The sequence below is a fragment of the Pseudophryne corroboree genome (assembly GCF_028390025.1).
Source record: "Pseudophryne corroboree isolate aPseCor3 chromosome 3 unlocalized genomic scaffold, aPseCor3.hap2 SUPER_3_unloc_41, whole genome shotgun sequence".
Lineage (NCBI taxonomy): Eukaryota > Metazoa > Chordata > Amphibia > Anura > Myobatrachidae > Pseudophryne > Pseudophryne corroboree.
The window spans coordinates 675,623-694,650 of record NW_026967532.1 but is presented as its reverse complement, the minus strand read 5'-3'; the positions used below and the strand labels follow the sequence as shown (position 1 = coordinate 694,650).

At 44.9% G+C, this 19,028-nt stretch overlaps 2 protein-coding genes and 1 long non-coding RNA gene across 3 annotated transcripts in view; 2 read left to right on the top strand and 1 right to left on the bottom strand.

The window, feature by feature from the left end:
• LOC134984230 (oocyte zinc finger protein XlCOF22-like) overlaps nucleotides 1–4,162 on the top strand; it is a 49,467-nt gene extending 45,305 nt beyond the window's left edge. Inside the window, exon 6 of the mRNA XM_063949857.1 lies at nucleotides 3,015–4,162. Within this exon, the coding sequence (XP_063805927.1) occupies nucleotides 3,015–4,162 (1,148 nt within the window). The remainder of the gene's footprint in view (nucleotides 1–3,014) is intronic.
• Nucleotides 1–19,028, bottom strand: part of LOC134984235 (uncharacterized) — a 379,662-nt gene that overhangs the window by 263,198 nt on the left and 97,436 nt on the right. The window lies entirely within an intron of this gene.
• Nucleotides 4,163–4,774, top strand: LOC134984233 (gastrula zinc finger protein XlCGF71.1-like). Its single transcript, XM_063949859.1, has one exon. The coding sequence runs from the start codon at nucleotides 4,163–4,165 to the stop codon at nucleotides 4,553–4,555; it is 393 nt and encodes a 130-aa protein (XP_063805929.1). The 3' UTR covers nucleotides 4,556–4,774.

Below are 19,028 nucleotides of genomic sequence, written 5' to 3'. Positions count from 1 at the left end.
ATTCCTACGCTGATTAAAGCCAGGAAAGATGTCACTGCAAAACATTATCACCGCATATGGTGGAAATATGTTGCTTGGTGTGAGGCCAGGAAGGCCCCAACAGAGGAATTTCAGCTGGGTCGATTTCTGCACTTTCTACAGTCAGGAGTGACTATGGGCCTAAAATGGGTTTCATTAAGGTCCAGATCTCGGCTCTGTCGATTTTCTTTCAGAAAGAACTGGCTTCACTGCCTGAAGTTCAGTCATTTGTTAAAGGAGTGCTGCGTATTCAGCCCCCTTTTGTGCCTCCAGTGGCACCTTGGGATCTCAACGTGGTGTTGGGTTTCCTAAAGTCACATTGGTTTGAGCCACTAAAAACCGTGGATTTGAAATATCTCACGTGGAAAGTGGTCATGCTGTTGGCCTTGGCTTCGGCCAGGCGTGTGTCAGAATTGGCGGCTTTGTCATGTAGAAGCCCTTATCTGATTTTCCATATGGATAGGGCAGAATTGAGGACTCGTCCTCAGTTTCTCCCTAAGGTGATATCTGCTTTTCATTTGAACCAACCTAATGTGGTGCCTGCGGCTACTAGGGACTTGGAGTATTCCAAGTTACTGGACGTAGTCAGGGCCTTGAAAATCTATGTTTCCAGGACGGCTGGAGTCAGGAAAACTGACTCGCTGTTTATTCTGTATGCACCCAACAAGCTGGGTACTCCTGCTTCAAAACAGACTATTGCTCGCTGGATCTGTAGCACAATTCAGCTTGCGCATTCTGCGGCTGGACTGCCGCATCCTAAATCTGTAAAAGCCCATTCCACGAGGAAGGTGGGCTCTTCTTGGGCGGCTGCCCGAGGGGTCTCGGCTTTACAACTTTGCCGAGCTGCTACTTGGTCAGGGTCTAACACTTTTGCAAAATTCTACAAATTTGATACCCTGGCTAAGGAGGACCTTGAGTTCTCTCATTCGGTGCTGTAGTGTCATCCGCACTCTCCCGCCCGTTTGGGAGCTTTGGTATAATCATGGTCCTTACGAAGTCCCAGCATCCACTTAGGACGTCAGAGAAAATAAGATTTTACTCACCGGTAAATCTATTTCTCGTAGTCCGTAGTGGATGCTGGGCGCCCATCCCAAGTGCGGATTGTCTGCAATACTTGTATATAGTTATTGTTAACTAAAGGGTTATTGTTGAGCCATCTGTTACGAGGCTCCGTTAATATTTCATACTGTTAACTGGGTATAATATAACGAATTATACGGTGTGATTGGTGTGGCTGATATGAGTCTTACCCGGGATTCAAAATCCTTCCTTATTGTGTCAGCTCTTCAGGGCACAGTATCCTAACTGAGGTCTGGAGGAGGGTCATAGTGGAAGGAGCCAGTGCACACCAGGTAGTCCTAAAGCTTTCTTTAGATGTGCCCAGTCTCCTGCGGAGCCGCTATACCCCATGGTCCTTACGGAGTCCCAGCATCCACTACGGACTACGAGAAATAGATTTATCGGTGAGTAAAATCTTATATTTATTACTTTATTCAGCTCTTTATACACTTAACTTTGTGTTTAATATTTCAACGATTTATCTTACATACTTTACTGTACTTAATAAAGGTTATATATTATTTATTAGTGCGCAAACAGGACAGCACTTTCTCTTCTTTGGTGTTTTTTTATAGCAATGTCCATGTCACCTCTAGTAATCCCACATGAGCATCCATGTCACCTCTAGTAATCTCACATGAGCGCCCGTGTCACCTCTAATAATCCCACATGAGCGCCCGTGTCACCTCTAGTAATCCCACATGAGCGCCCGTGTCACCTCTAGTAATCCCACATGAGCGCCCACGTCACCTCCTAGTAATCCCACATGAGCGCCCACGTCACCTCTAGCAATCCCACATGAGCGCCCACGTCACCTCTAGTAATCCCACATGAGCGCCCATGTCACCTCTAGTAATCCCAAATGAGCGTCCATGTCACCTCTAATAATCCCCCATGAGCGTCCATGTCACCTCCTAGTAATCCCCCAAGAGCATCCATGTCACCTCTAGTAATCCCACATGAGCGCCCGTGTCACCTCTAGTAATCCCACATGAGCGTCCGTGTCACCTCTAGTAATCCCACATGAGCGTCCGTGTCACCTCTAGTAATCCCACATGAGCGTCCATGTCACCTACTAGTAATCCCACATGAGCGTCCATGTCACTTCTAATAATCCCCTATGAGCGTCCATGTCACCTCTAGTAATCCCACATGAGCGTCCGTGTCACCTCTAGTAATCCCACATGAGTGCCTGTGTCACCTCTAGTAATCCCACATGAGCGCCCATGTCACCTAGTAATCCCACATGAGCGTCCATGTCACCTCCTAGTAATCCCACATGAGCGTCCATGTCACCTCTAATAATCCCACATGAGTGCCCATGTCACCTAGTAATCCCACATGAGCGTCCATGTCACCTCTAATAATCCCCATGAGCATCCATGTCACCTCTAGTAATCCCACATGAGTCCCTGTGTCACCTCTAATAATCCCACATGAGCGCCAATGTCTCCTCTAGTAATCCCAAATGATCGTCCATCTCACCTCTAATAATCCCCCATGAGTGTCCATGTCACCACCTAGTAATCCCACATGAGCGTCCATGTCACCTCTAATAATCCCACATGAGCGTCCATGTCACCTCTAGTTATCCCACATGAGCGCCCACGTCACCTCTAGTAATCCCACATGAGCGCCCACGTCACCTCTAGTAATCCCACATGAGCGTCCGTGTCACCTCTAGTAATCCCATATGAGCGTCTGTGTCACCTCTAGTAATCCCACTTGAGCGTCCAGGTCACCTCTAGTAATCCCACTTGAGCCTTCCATGTTGATCAAGATCCAGTCTAAGCATCCTAGCTTTTTTGTTTTTTTAATAAACATAAAAGCAACGATTACAGGTAAAAGAAAATGGCAGTTATAGAATTATATATTGTATCCTGTAACATCCTGGGTCTTGTCTGCTCATTTTATATATTAATGTATTTTATTTCCAGCAGATGGACCCACAAGCAGGAATATCTCAGAAGTACATCTAATGTTATCCCTGGATTGTGAAATAACAGATAATGACAGTAGACAGGATTCTCCAGGAGATAATACCATTACCCCAATTATACATCAAGCTCTATCAGCTGATCCCCCTGATCCTGGGAAATGTTCTCCTGATCACTCTATTACAGCTCTGAGATTAGATACAGAGTTTCCCTGTTCTACAGATGCCAAATGTTTTACACAGAACACAAACCGTATTACTCATCAGCCAGCTAAGGCAGGTGAGAGGCCATTTCCATGTTCTGAGTGTGGGAAATGTTTTACATATAATTCAGATCTTGTTAGACATCAGAGAAGTCACACTGGTGAGAAGCCATTTCCATGTTCTGAGTGTGGGAAATTTTTTACAAATAAATCAAATCTTGTTACACATCAGAGAAGTCACACAGGTGAGAAGCCGTATTCCTGTTCTGAGTGTGGGAAATGTTTTGCACAGAAATCGGATCTTTTTATACATCAGAGAAGTCACACAGGTGAGAAGCCGTATTCCTGTTCTGAGTGTGGGAAATGTTTTGCATCGAAATCATATCTTGTTACACATCAGAGAAGTCACACAGGTGAGAAGCCGTATTCCTGTTCTGAGTGTATGAAATGTTTTCCACAGAAATCAGATCTTGTTACACATCAGAGAAGTCACACTGGTGAGGAGCCATTTCCATGTTCTGAGTGTGGGAAATTTTTTACAAAAAAATCAAATCTTGTTACACATCAAAGAAGTCACACAGGTGAGAAGCCGTATTCCTGTTCTGAGTGTGGGAAATGTTTTGCATCGAAATCAAATCTTGTTACACATCAGAGAAGTCACACAGGTGAGAAGCCGTATTCCTGTTCTGAGTGTGGGAAATGTTTTACATATAAATCAGATCTTGTTAGACATCAGAGAAGTCACACTGGTGAGAAGCCATTTCCATGTTCTGAGTGTGGGAAATTTTTTACAAATAAATCAAATCTTGTTACACATCAGAGAAGTCACACAGGTGAGAAGCCGTATTCCTGTTCTGAGTGTGGGAAATGTTTTGCATCGAAATCATATCTTGTTACACATCAGAGAAGTCACACAGGTGAGAAGCCGTATTCCTGTTCTGAGTGAATGAAATGTTTTCCACAGAAATCAGATCTTGTTACACATCAGAGAAGTCACACTGGTGAGGAGCCATTTCCATGTTCTGAGTGTGGGAAATGTTTTGCATCGAAATCAAATCTTGTTACACATCAGAGAAGTCACACAGGTGAGAAGCCGTATTCCTGTTCTAACTGTTGGAAATGTTTTAGACAGAAATCAGATCTTGTTACACATCAGAGAAGTCACACAGGTGAGAAGCCGTATTCCTGTTCTGAGTGTATGAAATGTTTTCCACAGAAATCAGATCTTGTTACACATCAGAGAAGTCACACTGGTGAGGAGCCATTTCCATGTTCTGAGTGTGTGAAATGTTTTAGACAGAAATCAGGTCTTGTTACACATCAGCGGTTTCACAGGTGAGAAGCCGTTTTCATGCTGTGAGAGAAATAAATCCGCTCTTGTTGAACATATTAGACATTACCCAAGCACGGAACCATTTAAATCTTCTGGAGTATAATTATCACTGTCATGCAATGTTCCTCAAGGGTCAATCCTATCTCCTATGCTTCATGCAATATACAGTCTGGTCCATATATATTGGGACATCAACACAATTCTCATATTTTGGGCTCTATACACCACCACAATGGATTTGAAATGAAACAAACAAGATGTGCTTTAACTGCAGACTTTCCGCTTTAATTTGAGGGTATATACATCAAAATCAGGTGAATGGTGTAGGAATTAAAAGGTTTTTATATGTGCCTCCCACTTTTTAAGGGACCAAAAGTAATGGTACAAACTAAACAATCCTAAATCAAATATTGTAAATCAGTAGATCAGTGCGCTCGTCCAGTTCAACAAAAAGTACTTTACTACTTAATGTGGTCGCAGCCCGGATCAGTGTTTCGTGAATTGGAGCTTTGACATATTTTCCAAGGGCGATCTGATTACCATCTCCTAGATGAAGACCTGGATACAATATCCATACTGATATGCAAATATTTATTTATCTGGTACGCATATAAATTTTGTGTGATAACTGAATTTAATCCCAGATACGGAAATATACTACGCTATATAGCGATTCTTTGTGTCTCCTAGCAGCATTTAGATCCCAGTAGTAACCTGGACTAAAGAATGGGGGACTGATATGCCATGTGTCAAGCCGTAATCCGTACGCTATAATATTCTTGCGTGTGACAAAACTAGTGATGAGCGGATTCGGTTTTACTCTGTTCTCAAAACGGCATCTTATTGGCTTACAGATGTCATGTGTTTTGGATAGCCAATAAGATTCTGTTTTGAGATCTGAGTAAAACCGAATCCGCTCATCACTAGACAAAACTGATTGAAAAATACTACACCATAGTCGCTCTCTTGTTTCTTCCTTTGTTTCCAGAATCCTTAATTAAACTTTTACTTTTTAATACTTTGTTGCAAATCCTTTTGTCAGTTACAGCCTGAAGTCTGGAAAGCATAGACATCACCAGATGCTGGGTTTCATCCCTGGTGATGCTATGCCAGGCCTCTACTGCAAATGTCTTCAGTTTCTGCTTATTCTTGTGGCATTTTCTCTTCCGTTTTGTCTTCATGAAGTGAAATGCATGCTCAATCGGATTCAGGTCAGGTGATTGACTTGGCCATTGCATAACATTCCACTTATTTGCCTTAAAAAACCGCTTTGGTTGCTTTCGCAGTATGCGTCGGGTCATTGTCCATCTGCACTGTGAAGCACCTTCCAGTGAGTTCCGAAGCATTTGACTGAATATGAGCAGATAAAATTGCCCAAAACACTTCAGCATTCATCCTGCTGCTTTTATCAGCAGTCACATTATCAATAAATACAAGGGAACCAGTTCCATTGGCATCCATACATGCCCAGGCCATGACACTACCACCACCATGCTTCACTGATGAGCTGGTAGGTTTTGGATCATGAGCAGTTCCTTTCCTTCTCCATACTCTTTTCTTCCCATCACTCTGGTACAAGTTGATATTTGTCTCATCTGTCCACAGGATGTTGTTCCAGAACTGTAAAGGCTTTTTTAGATGTTGTTTGCAAACTCTAATCTGGTCTTCCTGTTTTATTGCTCACCAATGGTTTACATCTTGTGGTGAACCCTCTATATTCACTCTTGTGAAGTCTTCTCTTGATTGTTTACTTTGACACATATACACCTATCTCCTGGAGAGTGTTCTTGATCTGGGCAACTGTTGTGATGGGTTTCGTGCTATTTAGTACACTAGTAGTGTACTAAATAGCACGAACAGCTTGTAACGTAGAGTGGCAAGTTTAATCTTTCTATGTATAATGGAGAGAAATAAAAGCTCCTCCCTAAGTTCCTGGATGCCAAATCACTGTCCTTAGTATCTCTGTACAGTTTTTTCTATTAGAGTACTAATTAGCAGGAACAGCTTATAATGTACAACACAGATTCTCTAACGCCGACGATCTACAGTACTGTGTTGCTCGAACAGTTAGTTGCGTCAGAATACACTAATTTATATTTACTGGTATGCCTATACGTGCTCATTACCGCTGTGTATTTTAGATAGTGAATGAGTCACTCCTGCAGATTTACCCCGATTTGTGTGAAACCTGTGTGTACCCTTCTGTTGAATGTTTTACAATGGATTACACAGAAAAAATAATAAAGTAAATGTCACTGGAACACAAAAAAAATTGACACTTTGGGAATCGAACCCGGTACTCAGCGTGGCAGACCGGAGCCTTCATCGCTAGCCCACAGCACTGCATGGAAGATTCTCAAGTTCATGTGTAAAAGTACTGCCAAGAGCGATTCCTCCCCATTGGTGTTTGTTTATGCCGTTAGGGGACTCGGACGCTCATTTTGTGCACTGTACATACTGTAAAGTCAATGAGCTACATTATTCCTTTCACACATTAGTTGTGTCTGCATACACAAGTGTTTTAACACTTTCATTTGCATCTGTATAAACTATACACACAGGGATTTGGCATCCAGAAACTTAGGGAGGAGCTTTTATCTCTCCCCATTATACTTAATACTACGGAATTTGGACACTCGCATATCCCTAACATCAATAGACCATACTGTATCTGTAACACGTTAATTTGCATCTGTATATGCTGTACTATTTGCACCTGTACTGTATATACTGTCATAGACTTTGACATACTGTAGCATAATGTAGAGTAATGAGATGCACCAGTAAAGTAGTTCTTACGCTGTAGTTTAGTATTGTATTTTAATGGAGACCACACGCTTGGGCATTGGTGATTTATAAAAGCGACATCTGGTGGATGATCTTAGGTATTACACTCAAAGGTAACGCCAAACGCTCTGTGTGCCTTCCTACGACTAGGTGCGCCTCCTTGCGCCCAGGTACGCTGCGTATGCCTGATCGCGACTAATGCCTCAGCCAGCCAAGATAACGGAGGACCCGTCTGTATATTTACTTCCTAAATAATACATCCCAAATGCTTAGGTCTTTTTTCTGCTGTTTATTTTGTATCTTGTGCTTTGTGTAAATGTGAATGTCTAATACCAGTTTGCACAATCTGTATTGCTGCACGACAATATGGCGGCCATAGGAATGTGTTTTCACTTCTAGTTTGCCTAACTTGTTGCAGACACTCATCTTGATCAGGAGTGCCGAGTGTTTTCTGATACAAGATCCTGTCCATATATACCCTGTACATTACCATGTGCATTAGAGTCACCCGGGTTCCATCTGCGGTGGTTTGTTGTATGTTACATCTATATGGTGCGGATACTCCCCTGTATTTCATAATAAAAGCTTTTGTTTGCATCTACTTATTACATTAAAGCTTTTATTTTTTATTCTGTTTTATATTCCCGTCTGAGTAATTACACCATAATAAAAAGGATGGATAGGAATAAGATACCACCGGGTGCCACAAATTTAATAAATAGAATAAGATGGGTATACAATACGTCCCTTATGTAGCTGGATTCAATTTCAGATGACCAGACTTGTCTCCTCATTTATTAATATATTCACATGTGAAATATAAAACAGAAAATACCATCCTGTGCAGACAGTATAAAATTTAATAAACATCATGCAAGATGTAAACATGTAATAAGAATAAAAAACGGATGACAGCTACAGTGGAAACACGAAATAATTACCAGATGGTCTGAGAACCCAATAGAAGTTCTCAGACAAGCTCTTAAATCACCAACGACCACCCGGATCAGGAAGCTGGGAACAGGAATCTGGTCCTTATTAAGCAGGATCGACTGGCTGGTGAGATGTGCAGAGGTTATTCTCAGACCATCTGGTAATTATTTCGTGTTTCCACTGTAGCTGTCATCCGTTTTTTATTCTTATTACATGTTTACATCTTGCATGATGTTATTAAATTTTATACTGTCTGCACATGATGGTATTTTCTGTTTTATATTTCACATGTGAATATATTAATAAATGAGGAGACAAGTCTGGTCATCTGAAATTGAATCCAGCTATATAAGGGACGTATTGTATACCCATCTTATTCTGTTTATCAAATTTGTGGCGCCTGGTGGTATCTTATTCCTATCCATCCTTTTTATTTGTAACTTTGGTGTCTGGGGAGAGGCATCTACATTGGTGTAATTGACCCTAGGGCCGCCCTCCATTGTCTGCTTGTTGCGCTGGGTGTGGTGCACAGAAATTATCTTTTTCCAATTACGCCATAATGTCTAATCTCGGAGTGGACCCCAGAAGATGTAAAGAAACCTTGTAACTGTTCCATCATTCTGTTTTGTGTAAGCATACAGGTAAGTGATGGCACGGTGGTCCCTGACTGTCACATTCAGGTGGTATAATGGAAGTGGACTATCTGGGCTTATTCTAGTCTACTGCAGAAATAAAAAAAACTCAGCCTTTATCCTGCTTAAAAAAATGACAAAGCCCATAAATCAAGCTTGGTCGGACAAGACAGTGTCCACATTAATGGTGGCACATCATATAGGCTGAGGACCCATGCTTCTGCTATATATGGCATAACCCTCTTTGTCGACAAAAACCTTCCCTTCACCATTCACAATGTCCACCATTGCCCTTTCAGAAGGGACACAACTTTGCTTGTTCCACCTACTTCACAGAGCCCAGGCCCATCTCCATGACCATGTCATGTTTATCTGGGAGGTTCATGGCCTGAGATGACCACAGAACCACCAGGTAGTTGCCAAGGAGAGAGAGGGGCAGCGCTGTCAATAGCAGCTGGTAAGAGGGGTGGTAAATCCCCTGGTGGATAAATATACAGCAAAAGAAAAGAATTACCAGCGCTGGCTGATCATGTATGATTAATAGGTACTATACATCCGAAAGGCTTATTGAATTAAAAACCACAGTTATTCCACATGTAAAAACACACACACAAAAAAAAAAAAAAATAACATTGAGAAATAAATTATTAAAAATTAGAACATGCCACAATATGCCTGTGTTGATGATTTAGATGTCCACATGAACTGCTAGTGATGGACATTTCCAGTGACATTGGTCCTCTGAGTGTCATTAGCCGTTGATGTGGACATCTAAATCATCAACTCAGGCATATTGTGGCATATTCTAACTTTTAATAATTTATTTCCCAATTTTTTTAATTTTTTTTAATGTGTTTTTACATGTGGAATAAATGTGGTTTTTAATTCACTAAGCCTTTCGGATGTATAGTACCTATTAATCATACATAATCAGCCAGCGCTGGTAATTCTTTTCTTTTGCAGTGGCCAAGAAGAACCCAGACTCCCCAGGAAGTGGAGAGTCCAAAGATCCACCCCGCATGAGGTAAAGAAGGGACAACCACAGGGTCTGGCTCACCTATTTCCTTCCTAAAAGCTGCTCTTTACCCAGTTTGGTACCTGTGGGATCCCACTCCAATTTCCCTTGAGAGTCCTTACCCTCACTAATCCCTTCTGAACCTACCAGTTCCTTCCCCTTCCAACCACTCCTCATTTTTAAGCTTTTCACCACCTGCTGTGTGAGTCCCATCCAACTACTCCATTCCTTGACTCATTGGTGTAGCAACCCCCTTCTCCCCACCACCACCACACTGCTACACTGCAGTTAAGCTGTGAGACTTGCTGCTAGCAGTACTCACTATTCAGCACACACACTCACATCATGATTACACAGCTGTGCCAGAGACTCTGTCTCACTGACAACCAGGACGAGACACTCCCAGAAAGGCATGTATGTATGAGTACGGAGAGAGTGGGCGCAGTGGGGCTGCATGACTGACAGCTGAGCCTGTCACATCAGTGAGGTGGATGGGGCATCCCATTCCCAGCTGGAACAGCACACTATTTGTAAGAGCCGGAGCGGAGCAGGGCTACTGGCTGACAGCCTAGCATCTCGGTGCAGCGGCAGAAGTCTGTAAATGATGGGAAATAACATCTGGCCCATGGCTACTGTGAGGAAATAAGAGGTCTGTGACAATATAGCTCTGCCTCATTTCTTATGTCAGATATGTACTTTTTATCCCCATATCCCTATACATTCATCTGTTTCCTCATTCTCCATAACATGTCCATTACTGCTCACCCAATATTGTGTTTAAATCAACCTTAATATTGTTAATATATGCAATTGTGTTATGTAATCTGTTACCCTTTAGATAATGTATTCAAGTTAGACCTAGTTTTCTATTGTTTACTACCACCACAGTGGACACTCAAAGGGTGAGTCATATAAGGTACCATTGTCCCTTCTTATTTACTCCCTATTGTCCAACAGTGAGCTGACCAGACATGGTTGCTCTCTGGCTGATGTAATCACCTTGATTAGAATATGTATTGTATTCCAATGCTGTAAGATCCTTAGACAAAGAAGTCACACACACTCCATGTAATATGAAGCTTCTGGGGGTATAAGTAGAGCTAACCAGAGAGCTGAACGAGATTCTATGCTCCTTGACTAAGAAATTATATTGTGTCAGGAGTTTGTGGTGGGAATTGTCATGTAGAATTGGATTACAGAGGTGTGCTGAGCGGTTTATAGCCCATTCTGTTCAATAAACCACTGTTGGTTTTTCATCTACCACTGTGCTTGAGTGATTTGGAACCCAGTATCTTCACAGCTACTATCGATGGCGGATAACTACCTGGCTCTCTGCCTTTGATGGTAAAACTAGTTATCATCAGATATGAACCATCAATGATTCCTGATCATGAATAGTTGATGGCCAATCCTAGACCAGACCCTGAGAGACCACAGCCACCACCAGATCCCCAATGTGTACCTAGAAGCTTCCACATCTGGCACTTGTTCACCCACCATCAGATCTACCTTCTCCTAGAGAGCCACCTCCACAGCTTTCCACATCTAAGCTGCAGCTGCTGTATAGTTCCTGTGATATCCTCGAGCTCATTAACCAGCTGCACCAGCTCCTCATTTCATGTAACTCTCCCAGCTGCTGTAACAGTTTTTTCTCCTGCAGGGTCCACAGGTTATCCACAGGATAACATTGGGATATGATGATGCGACAGTGGATTTGCACCAAATGGTCAAAGCTTTTGGCCTCCCAGCATGCAGTGGGCCCGTCCACCTCCTGGCTCAGGCAAATCAGTTTTTGTTTGGTGTGGCAGGAGCCAGTCCATGGTCAAGAGGGCTTCTAGTTTTTAGCAGCTATAAGCTTTCTTATTTTTTTTTTTATAGTCTTTTTCTTGAGTGATCTTTCTAAAAAGCGTCTTACACCTACCTTAGAGAGAGTAGCTCCAACAATGCCCCGCCGAGTCATGACAACGCTTACCCACATGTACAGTGCTGTTTTGGCGGGAGTCTGCATCGGATATACTAGCAAGTCCAGCAGAAGTTACTTGGCTGTGACCGGAGCATGGGGAGAAGGTAAGACATCGGTTCTGCTTAGAGGGGGAACACGGACACAGCCGCACTGTTTTGGAGGAGACTACCAGTCACTGATGCTGCTGCCACCTAGGGTGCACCGTGCTAGGCTCCAGAGGTAGTATGAGGCCACCATCCCTGGGATTGATGTCAGCTGTGGGGAGTCAGACGCTCCCCTGCTCACCCCTCCCATGAACCATTTTCGGCTTCCATCTGAGACACTGTGTATCTAAAAGGACCCAGGCGCAGCATAGGCAGCTGTGTGACTTGTGCAGCTTTGTTCACTTGGGCATCTGTGTTCACTGTAGGTTCACGGGGCGAGTGTGTACACTATTAGTGTCTGGATCCACTCAGCGGTCGCTAACGTATTGATCGGTCCTGGAAGTGAGGTGAGTCTCGTCGTATCCCACTCTCCTGAGCTGGGTAATACAGCACTAAGAATCTAACTACCTTTTGAGTATGAATAGTTGGATATGTGCCTAATGCATACGAGTCTAATAATTATTACTGTTGTTTCTTTTGCTATGCGTCTGAATACGGCTAAACTCCTATATAAGGTAATAGTCACATAGTTACATAATTAGTGAGGTTGAAAAGAGGCAAAATGCCCATCGGGTTCAACCTGTATTCTGTGATCATATTATAATGTACCTGCTGATGTAATGCTTAGTACCAATTGACAACAATGACTCTTACCACTCCCAGATTAATGTCACTGTGTTAAATGCTATAACCCTGGATACTCTTTCCAGTTAGAAATTTGTCTAATCGGTTTTCAAATGCATTTACAGAGTCTGCCATTACTATCTTCTCCGGCAGGAAGTTCCAAATTTTTATTGCCCTTACCGTGAAGAACCCTTCCCTACGCTGTATACGGAAGCCTTTCCTCGTACTCCAGTGTCTCTAACCATTTAATCAGTTTAGTAGCCCGCCTTTGAACCCTTTCTAGTTCTCCTATATCTGTTTTATAATATGGTGCCCAGAACTGAACACAATATGCCAGATACAGACGTACCAATGATTTGTACAGTGGCAGGATTACATCCTTGTCCTTGGTCTCAATGCCCCGTTTTATGCATGCGAGCACTTTACTTGCCTTTTTTGCAGCATTTTGACATTGTGTACTGTAAGCCTATTATCCATGAGCACCCCCAAATCTTTTTCCACCACAGTCACCCCTATTTCTCTAACGTCCATGGGGAATAGACGAGACTGGGCACATCTAAAGAAAGATTTAGGACTACCTGGTGTGCACTGGCTCCTCCCTCTATTCCCTTCCTCCAGACCGCAGTTAGAATCTGTGCTCGGCCGAGCTGGATGCACACTAGGGGCTCTCCTGAGCTCCTAGAAAGAAAGTATATATAGGTTTTTTATTTTACAGTGAGATCTGCTGGCAACAGGCTCACTGCACCGAGGGACTAAGGGGAGAAGAAGCGAACCTACCTGCTTGCAGCTAGCTTGGGCTTCTTAGGCTACTGGACACCATTAGCTCCAGAGGGATCGCACACAGGACCCGACCTCGTCGTTCGTTCTCGGAGCTGCGCCGCCGTCCCCCTTACAGAGCCAGAAGCAAGAAGGTCCGGAAAATCGGCGGCTGAAGGCTTCTGTCTTCTCCAAGGTAGCGCACAGCACTGCAGCTGTGCACCATTGCTCCTCATGCACACCACACACTCCGGTCACTGATGGGTGCAGGGCGCTGGGGGTGGCGCCCTGAGCAGCAATATTAACACCTTGGCTGGCAAACTTACACCATATATAACCCCAGAGGCTATATAGGTGTATATTAACCCCTGCCAGATATATTAAAATAGCGGGAGAAAGCCCGCCAAAAAAGGGGCGGAGCCATCTCCCTCAGCACACTGACACCATTTTCCCTCACAGCTCCGCTGGAAGGATTGCTCCCTGGCTCTCCCCTGCAGTCCTGCACTACAGAAAGGGTAAAAAACAGAGGGGGGGGGGGGGGGCACAAATTTAGGCGCAGTATTATATATATATGCAGCTATAAGGGGAAAACACTCTTTATAGGTGATATCCCTGTGGTATATAGCGCTCTGGTGTGTGCTAGCATACTCTCCCTCTGTCTCCCCAAAGGGCTTTGTGGGGTCCTGTCCTCTGTCAGAGCATTCCCTGCGTGTCTGCTGTGTGTCGGTACGGCTGTGTCGACATGTATGAAGAGGAAAATGATGTGGAGGCGGAGCAAATGCCTGTGAATGTGATGTCACCCCCTGCGGGGTCGACACCTGTGTGGATGGACTTATGGAAGGAATTACGTGACAGTGTCAACTCCTTACACAAAAGGTTTGACGACATAGGACAGCCGGCTACTCAGCTTGTGCCTGTTCCAGCGTCTCAAATGTCATCAGGGGCTTTAAAACGCCCGCTACCTCAGGTGACAGACACAGATGTCGACATGGATACTGACTCCAGTGTCGACGACGATGAGACTAGTGTACCCTCCAATAGGTCCACCCGTTACATGATTGAGGCAATGAAAAATGTATTACACATTTCTGATAATACCCCAGGTACCACAAAAAAAAAAGGTTATTATGTTTGGTGAGAAAAAACTACCTGTAGTTTTTCCTGCATCTGAGGAATTAAATGAGGTGTGTGAGGAAGCGTGGACTTCCCCCAATAAGAAATTAATAATTTCTAAACGGTTATTGGCAGCGTACCCTTTCCCGCCAGAGGATAGGTCACGTTGGGAAATACCCCCTAGGGTAGATAAAGCGCTGACACGCTTATCAAAAAAGGTGGCACTACCGTCTCCGGATACGGCCGCCCTAAAGGAACCTGCTGATAGAAAGCAGGAAACTACCCTTAAAGCTATATACACACACACAGGCATTATATTACGACCAGCGATTGCATCAGCTTGGATGTGCAGTGCTGCTGCTGCGTGGTCAGATTCCCTGTTGGATAATATTGATACTATAAATATAGGGACAATATTTTGCTGACAATAGAGCATATAAAAGATGCTGTCTTATACATGCGTGATGCACAGAGGGATATTTGCCGGCTGGCATCAAAAATAAGCGCTATGTCCATTGCCGCCAGAAGGGGGTTATGGACTCGGCAATGGTCAGGCGATGCCGACTCGAAACGGCACATGGAAGTTTTGCCCTATAAGGGGGTATAACTGTTTGGGGAGGGTCTTTCGGACCTTGTGTCCACAGCTACTGCTGGGAAATCGACCTTTTTGCCACAGGCTACCCCACAGCAAAAGAAAGCACCGTATTATCAGGTACAGTCCTTTCGGCCCCAGAAAAGCAAGAGGGCTAGAGGCTCATCCTTTCTGCCGAGAGGCAAAGGTAGAGGGAAAAAGCTGCAGCACACAGCCAGTTCCCAAGAGCAGAAGTCCTCCCCCGCGTCCGGTAAGTCCACAGCATGACGCTGGGGCTTCACAGGCGGACCCGGGTACGGTGGGGGCCCGTCTCAGGAATTTCAGCGCACAGTGGGCTCTCTCACAGGTGGATCCCTGGGTCCTTCAAGTAGTATCTCAGGGATACAGGCTGGAATTCGAGACGTCTCCCCCCTGCCGTTTCCTAAAATCTGCCTTACCGGCAACTCCCTCTGCCAGGGAGGCGGTGTTGGTGGCTATTCAAAAACTGCATTCACAGCAAGTGATTGTCAAGGTACTCCTCCTTCAGCAAGGAAAGGGTTACTATTCCACAATGTTTGTGGTACCGAAACCGGACGCTTCGGTGAGACCCATCTTAAATTTAAAATCCTTGAACACTTATATCAAAAGGTTCAAGTTCAAGATGGAATCGCTCAGGGCGATTATCGCGAGCCTGGACGAGGGGGATTACATGGTCTCCCTGGACATCAAGGATGCGTACCTACATGTCCCCATTTACCCTCCTCACCAGGAGTACCTCAGATTTGTGGTACAGGACTGTCACTATCAGTTCCAGACGCTGCCGTTTGGGTTATCCATGGCACCGAGGGTCTTTACCAAGGTAATGGCCGAAATGATGATACTCCTTCGCAAGAAGGGAGTTTTAATTATCCCGTACTTGGACGATCTCCTGATAAAGGCGAGGTCCAAGGAACAGTTGGTAGTGGGGGCAGCACTTTCTCAGGAAGTGCTGCAACAGCACGGCTGGATTCTCAATATTCCAAAATCACAGCTGGTCCCGACGACACGTCTTCTGTTCCTGGGAATGATTCTGGACACAGACCAGAAAAAAGTGTTTCTTCCAGTGGAAAAAGCCGAGGAGTTGTCATCTCTAGTCAGAAACCTCCTAAAACCGGGACAGGTGTCGGTCCATCAATGCACTCGAGTCCTGGGAAAAATGGTAGCTTCCTACGAAGCAATTCCATTCGGAATGTTCCACGCAAGGACTTTCCAGTGGGACCTGTTGGACAAGTGGTCCGGGTCCCATCTCCAGATGCAACAGCGGATAACCCTGTCGGCAAGAACCAGGGTGTCGCTGCTGTGGTGGCTGCAGACGGCTCATTACTAGAGGGCCGCAGATTCAGAATACAGGACTGGGTCCTGGTGACCACGGATGCCAGCCTTCGGGGCTGGGGGGCAGTAACACAGGGAAGAAATTTCCAAGGGCTGTGGTCAAATCAGGAGATTTCGCTTCACATAAATATTCTGGAGCTAAGGGCCATTTACAATGCCCTAAGCCAAGCAAGGCCCCTGCTTCAGAACCAGCCGGTACTGATCCAATCAGACAACATCACGGCGGTCGCCCATGTAAACAGACAGGGCGGCACAAGAAGCAGGAGGGCAATGGCAGAAGCCACAAAGATTCTCCGTTGGGCAGAGAATCATGTGTTAGCACTGACAGCAGTGTTCATTCCGGGAGTGGATAACTGGGAAGCAGACTTCCTCAGCAGGCACGACCTCCACCCGGGTGAAGGGGGACTTCATCCAGAAGTCTTCCACATGCTGGTAAACCGTTGGGAAAGACCACAGGTGGACTTGATGGCGTCCCGCCTCAACAAAAAGCTATAAAGATATTGCACCAGGTCAAGAGACCCTCAGGCGATCGCTGTGGACGCTCTAGTAACACCGTGGGTGTACCAGTCGGTTTATGTGTTTCCTCCTCTGCCTCTCATTCCCAAGGTACTGAGAATAATAAGGCGAGGAGTGAAAACTATTCTCGTGGTTTCCGGATTGGCCAAGAAGAGCTTGGTACCCGGAACTTCAAGATATGCTTGCAGAGGACCCTTGGCCTCTGCCGCTCAGACAAGACCTGCTGCAGTAGGGACCCTGTCTGTTCCAAGACTTACCGCGGCTGCGTTTGACGGCATGGCGGTTGAACGCGGGATCCTAAAGGAAAAGGGCATTCCGGAAGAAGTCATCCCTACCCTGATCAAAGCCAGGAAGGATGTCACCGCAAAACATTATCACCGCATTTGGCGAAAATATGTTGCTTGGTGTGAGGCCAAGAAGGCCCCAACGAAGGAATTTCAACTGGGTCGATTCCTACATTTCCTGCAAGCAGGAGTGAAGTTGGGCTTCAAATTGGGGTCCATTAAGGTCCAGATTTCGGCCCTGTCGATTTTCTTCCAGAAAGACCTGGCTTCACTGCCTGAAGTTCAGACATTTGTCAAAGGAGTTCTGCATATTCAGCCCCCTTTTGTGCCCCCAGTGGCACCTTTGGATCTCAATGTGGTTTTGGTGTTCCTGAAATCACATTGGTTTGAGCCACTTAAGACTGTGGATTTGAAATATCTCACGTGGAAAGTGGTTATGCTGTTTGCTCTGGCTTCGGCCAGGCGCGTGTCAGAATTGGCGGCTTTGTCCTGTAAAAGCCCTTATCTGATTTTCCATATGGATAGGGCAGAGTTGAGGACTCGTCCTCAGTTTCTCCCGAAGGTGGTATCAGCTTTTCACTTGAACCAACCTATTGTGGTGCCTGCGGCTACTAGGGATTTGGAGGATTCCAAGTTACTGGACATAGTCAGGGCCCTGAAAATGTATATTTCCAGGACGGCTGGAGTCAGGAAAACCGACTCTCTATTTATTCTATATGCACCCAACAAGCTGGGTGCACCTGCTTCTAAGCAAACTATCGCGCGCTGGATTTGTAGCACTATTTAGCTGGCGCATTCTGCGGTGGGACTACCGCAGCCTAAATCTGTAAAAGCCCATTCCACAAGGAAGGTGGACTCATCTTGGGCGGCTGCCCGAGGAGTCTCGGCTTTACAACTTTGCCGAGCTGCTACTTGGTCAGGGGCAAACACGTTTGCAAAATTTTATAAATTTGATACCCTGGCTGAGGAGGACCTGGAGTTCTCTCATTCGGTGCTGCAGAGTCATCCGCACTCTCCCGCCCGTTTGGGAGCTTTGGTATAATCCCCATGGTCCTTACGGAGTCCCCAGCATCCACTAGGACGTTAGAGAAAATAAGAATTTACTCACTGGTAATTCTATTTCTCGTAGTCCGTAGTGGATGCTGGGCACCCATCCCAAGTGCGAATTGTCTGCAATACTCGTAAATAGTTATTGTTACACAAATCGGGTTGTTATTGCGAACCATCTATTCAGAGGTTCCTCTGTTATCATACTGTTAACCGGGGTTCCTATCACGAGTTATATGGTGTGATTGGTGTGGCTGGTATGAGTCTTACCCGGGATTCAAAATCCTTCCTTATTGTGTCAGCTCTTCCGGGCACAGTGTCCTAACTGAGGCTTGGAGGAGGGTCATAGGGGGAGGAGCCAGTGCACACCAGATAGTCCTAAAGCTTTCTTTAGATGTGCCCAGTCTCCTGCGGAGCCGTCTATTCCCCATGGTCCTTACGGAGTCCCCAGCATCCACTACGGACTACGAGAAATAGAATTACCGGTGAGTATATTCTTATTTATTTCCCCATTTTGAGTGTACGCTGCTTGTGTGTTTTTTTTGTCCCAAAATGCATAAGTTTGCATTTTTCTATATTGAACCTCATTCCCCATTTAGACACCCAGGCTTCAAGTTTAAATAAGTCATTTTGTAGAGACTCCAAATCGCTATCTGAATTACCTTACACATCTTAGTATCCTCCACAAAGATTGACACTGTGCTTTCCAAGCGTATTCCTAGAT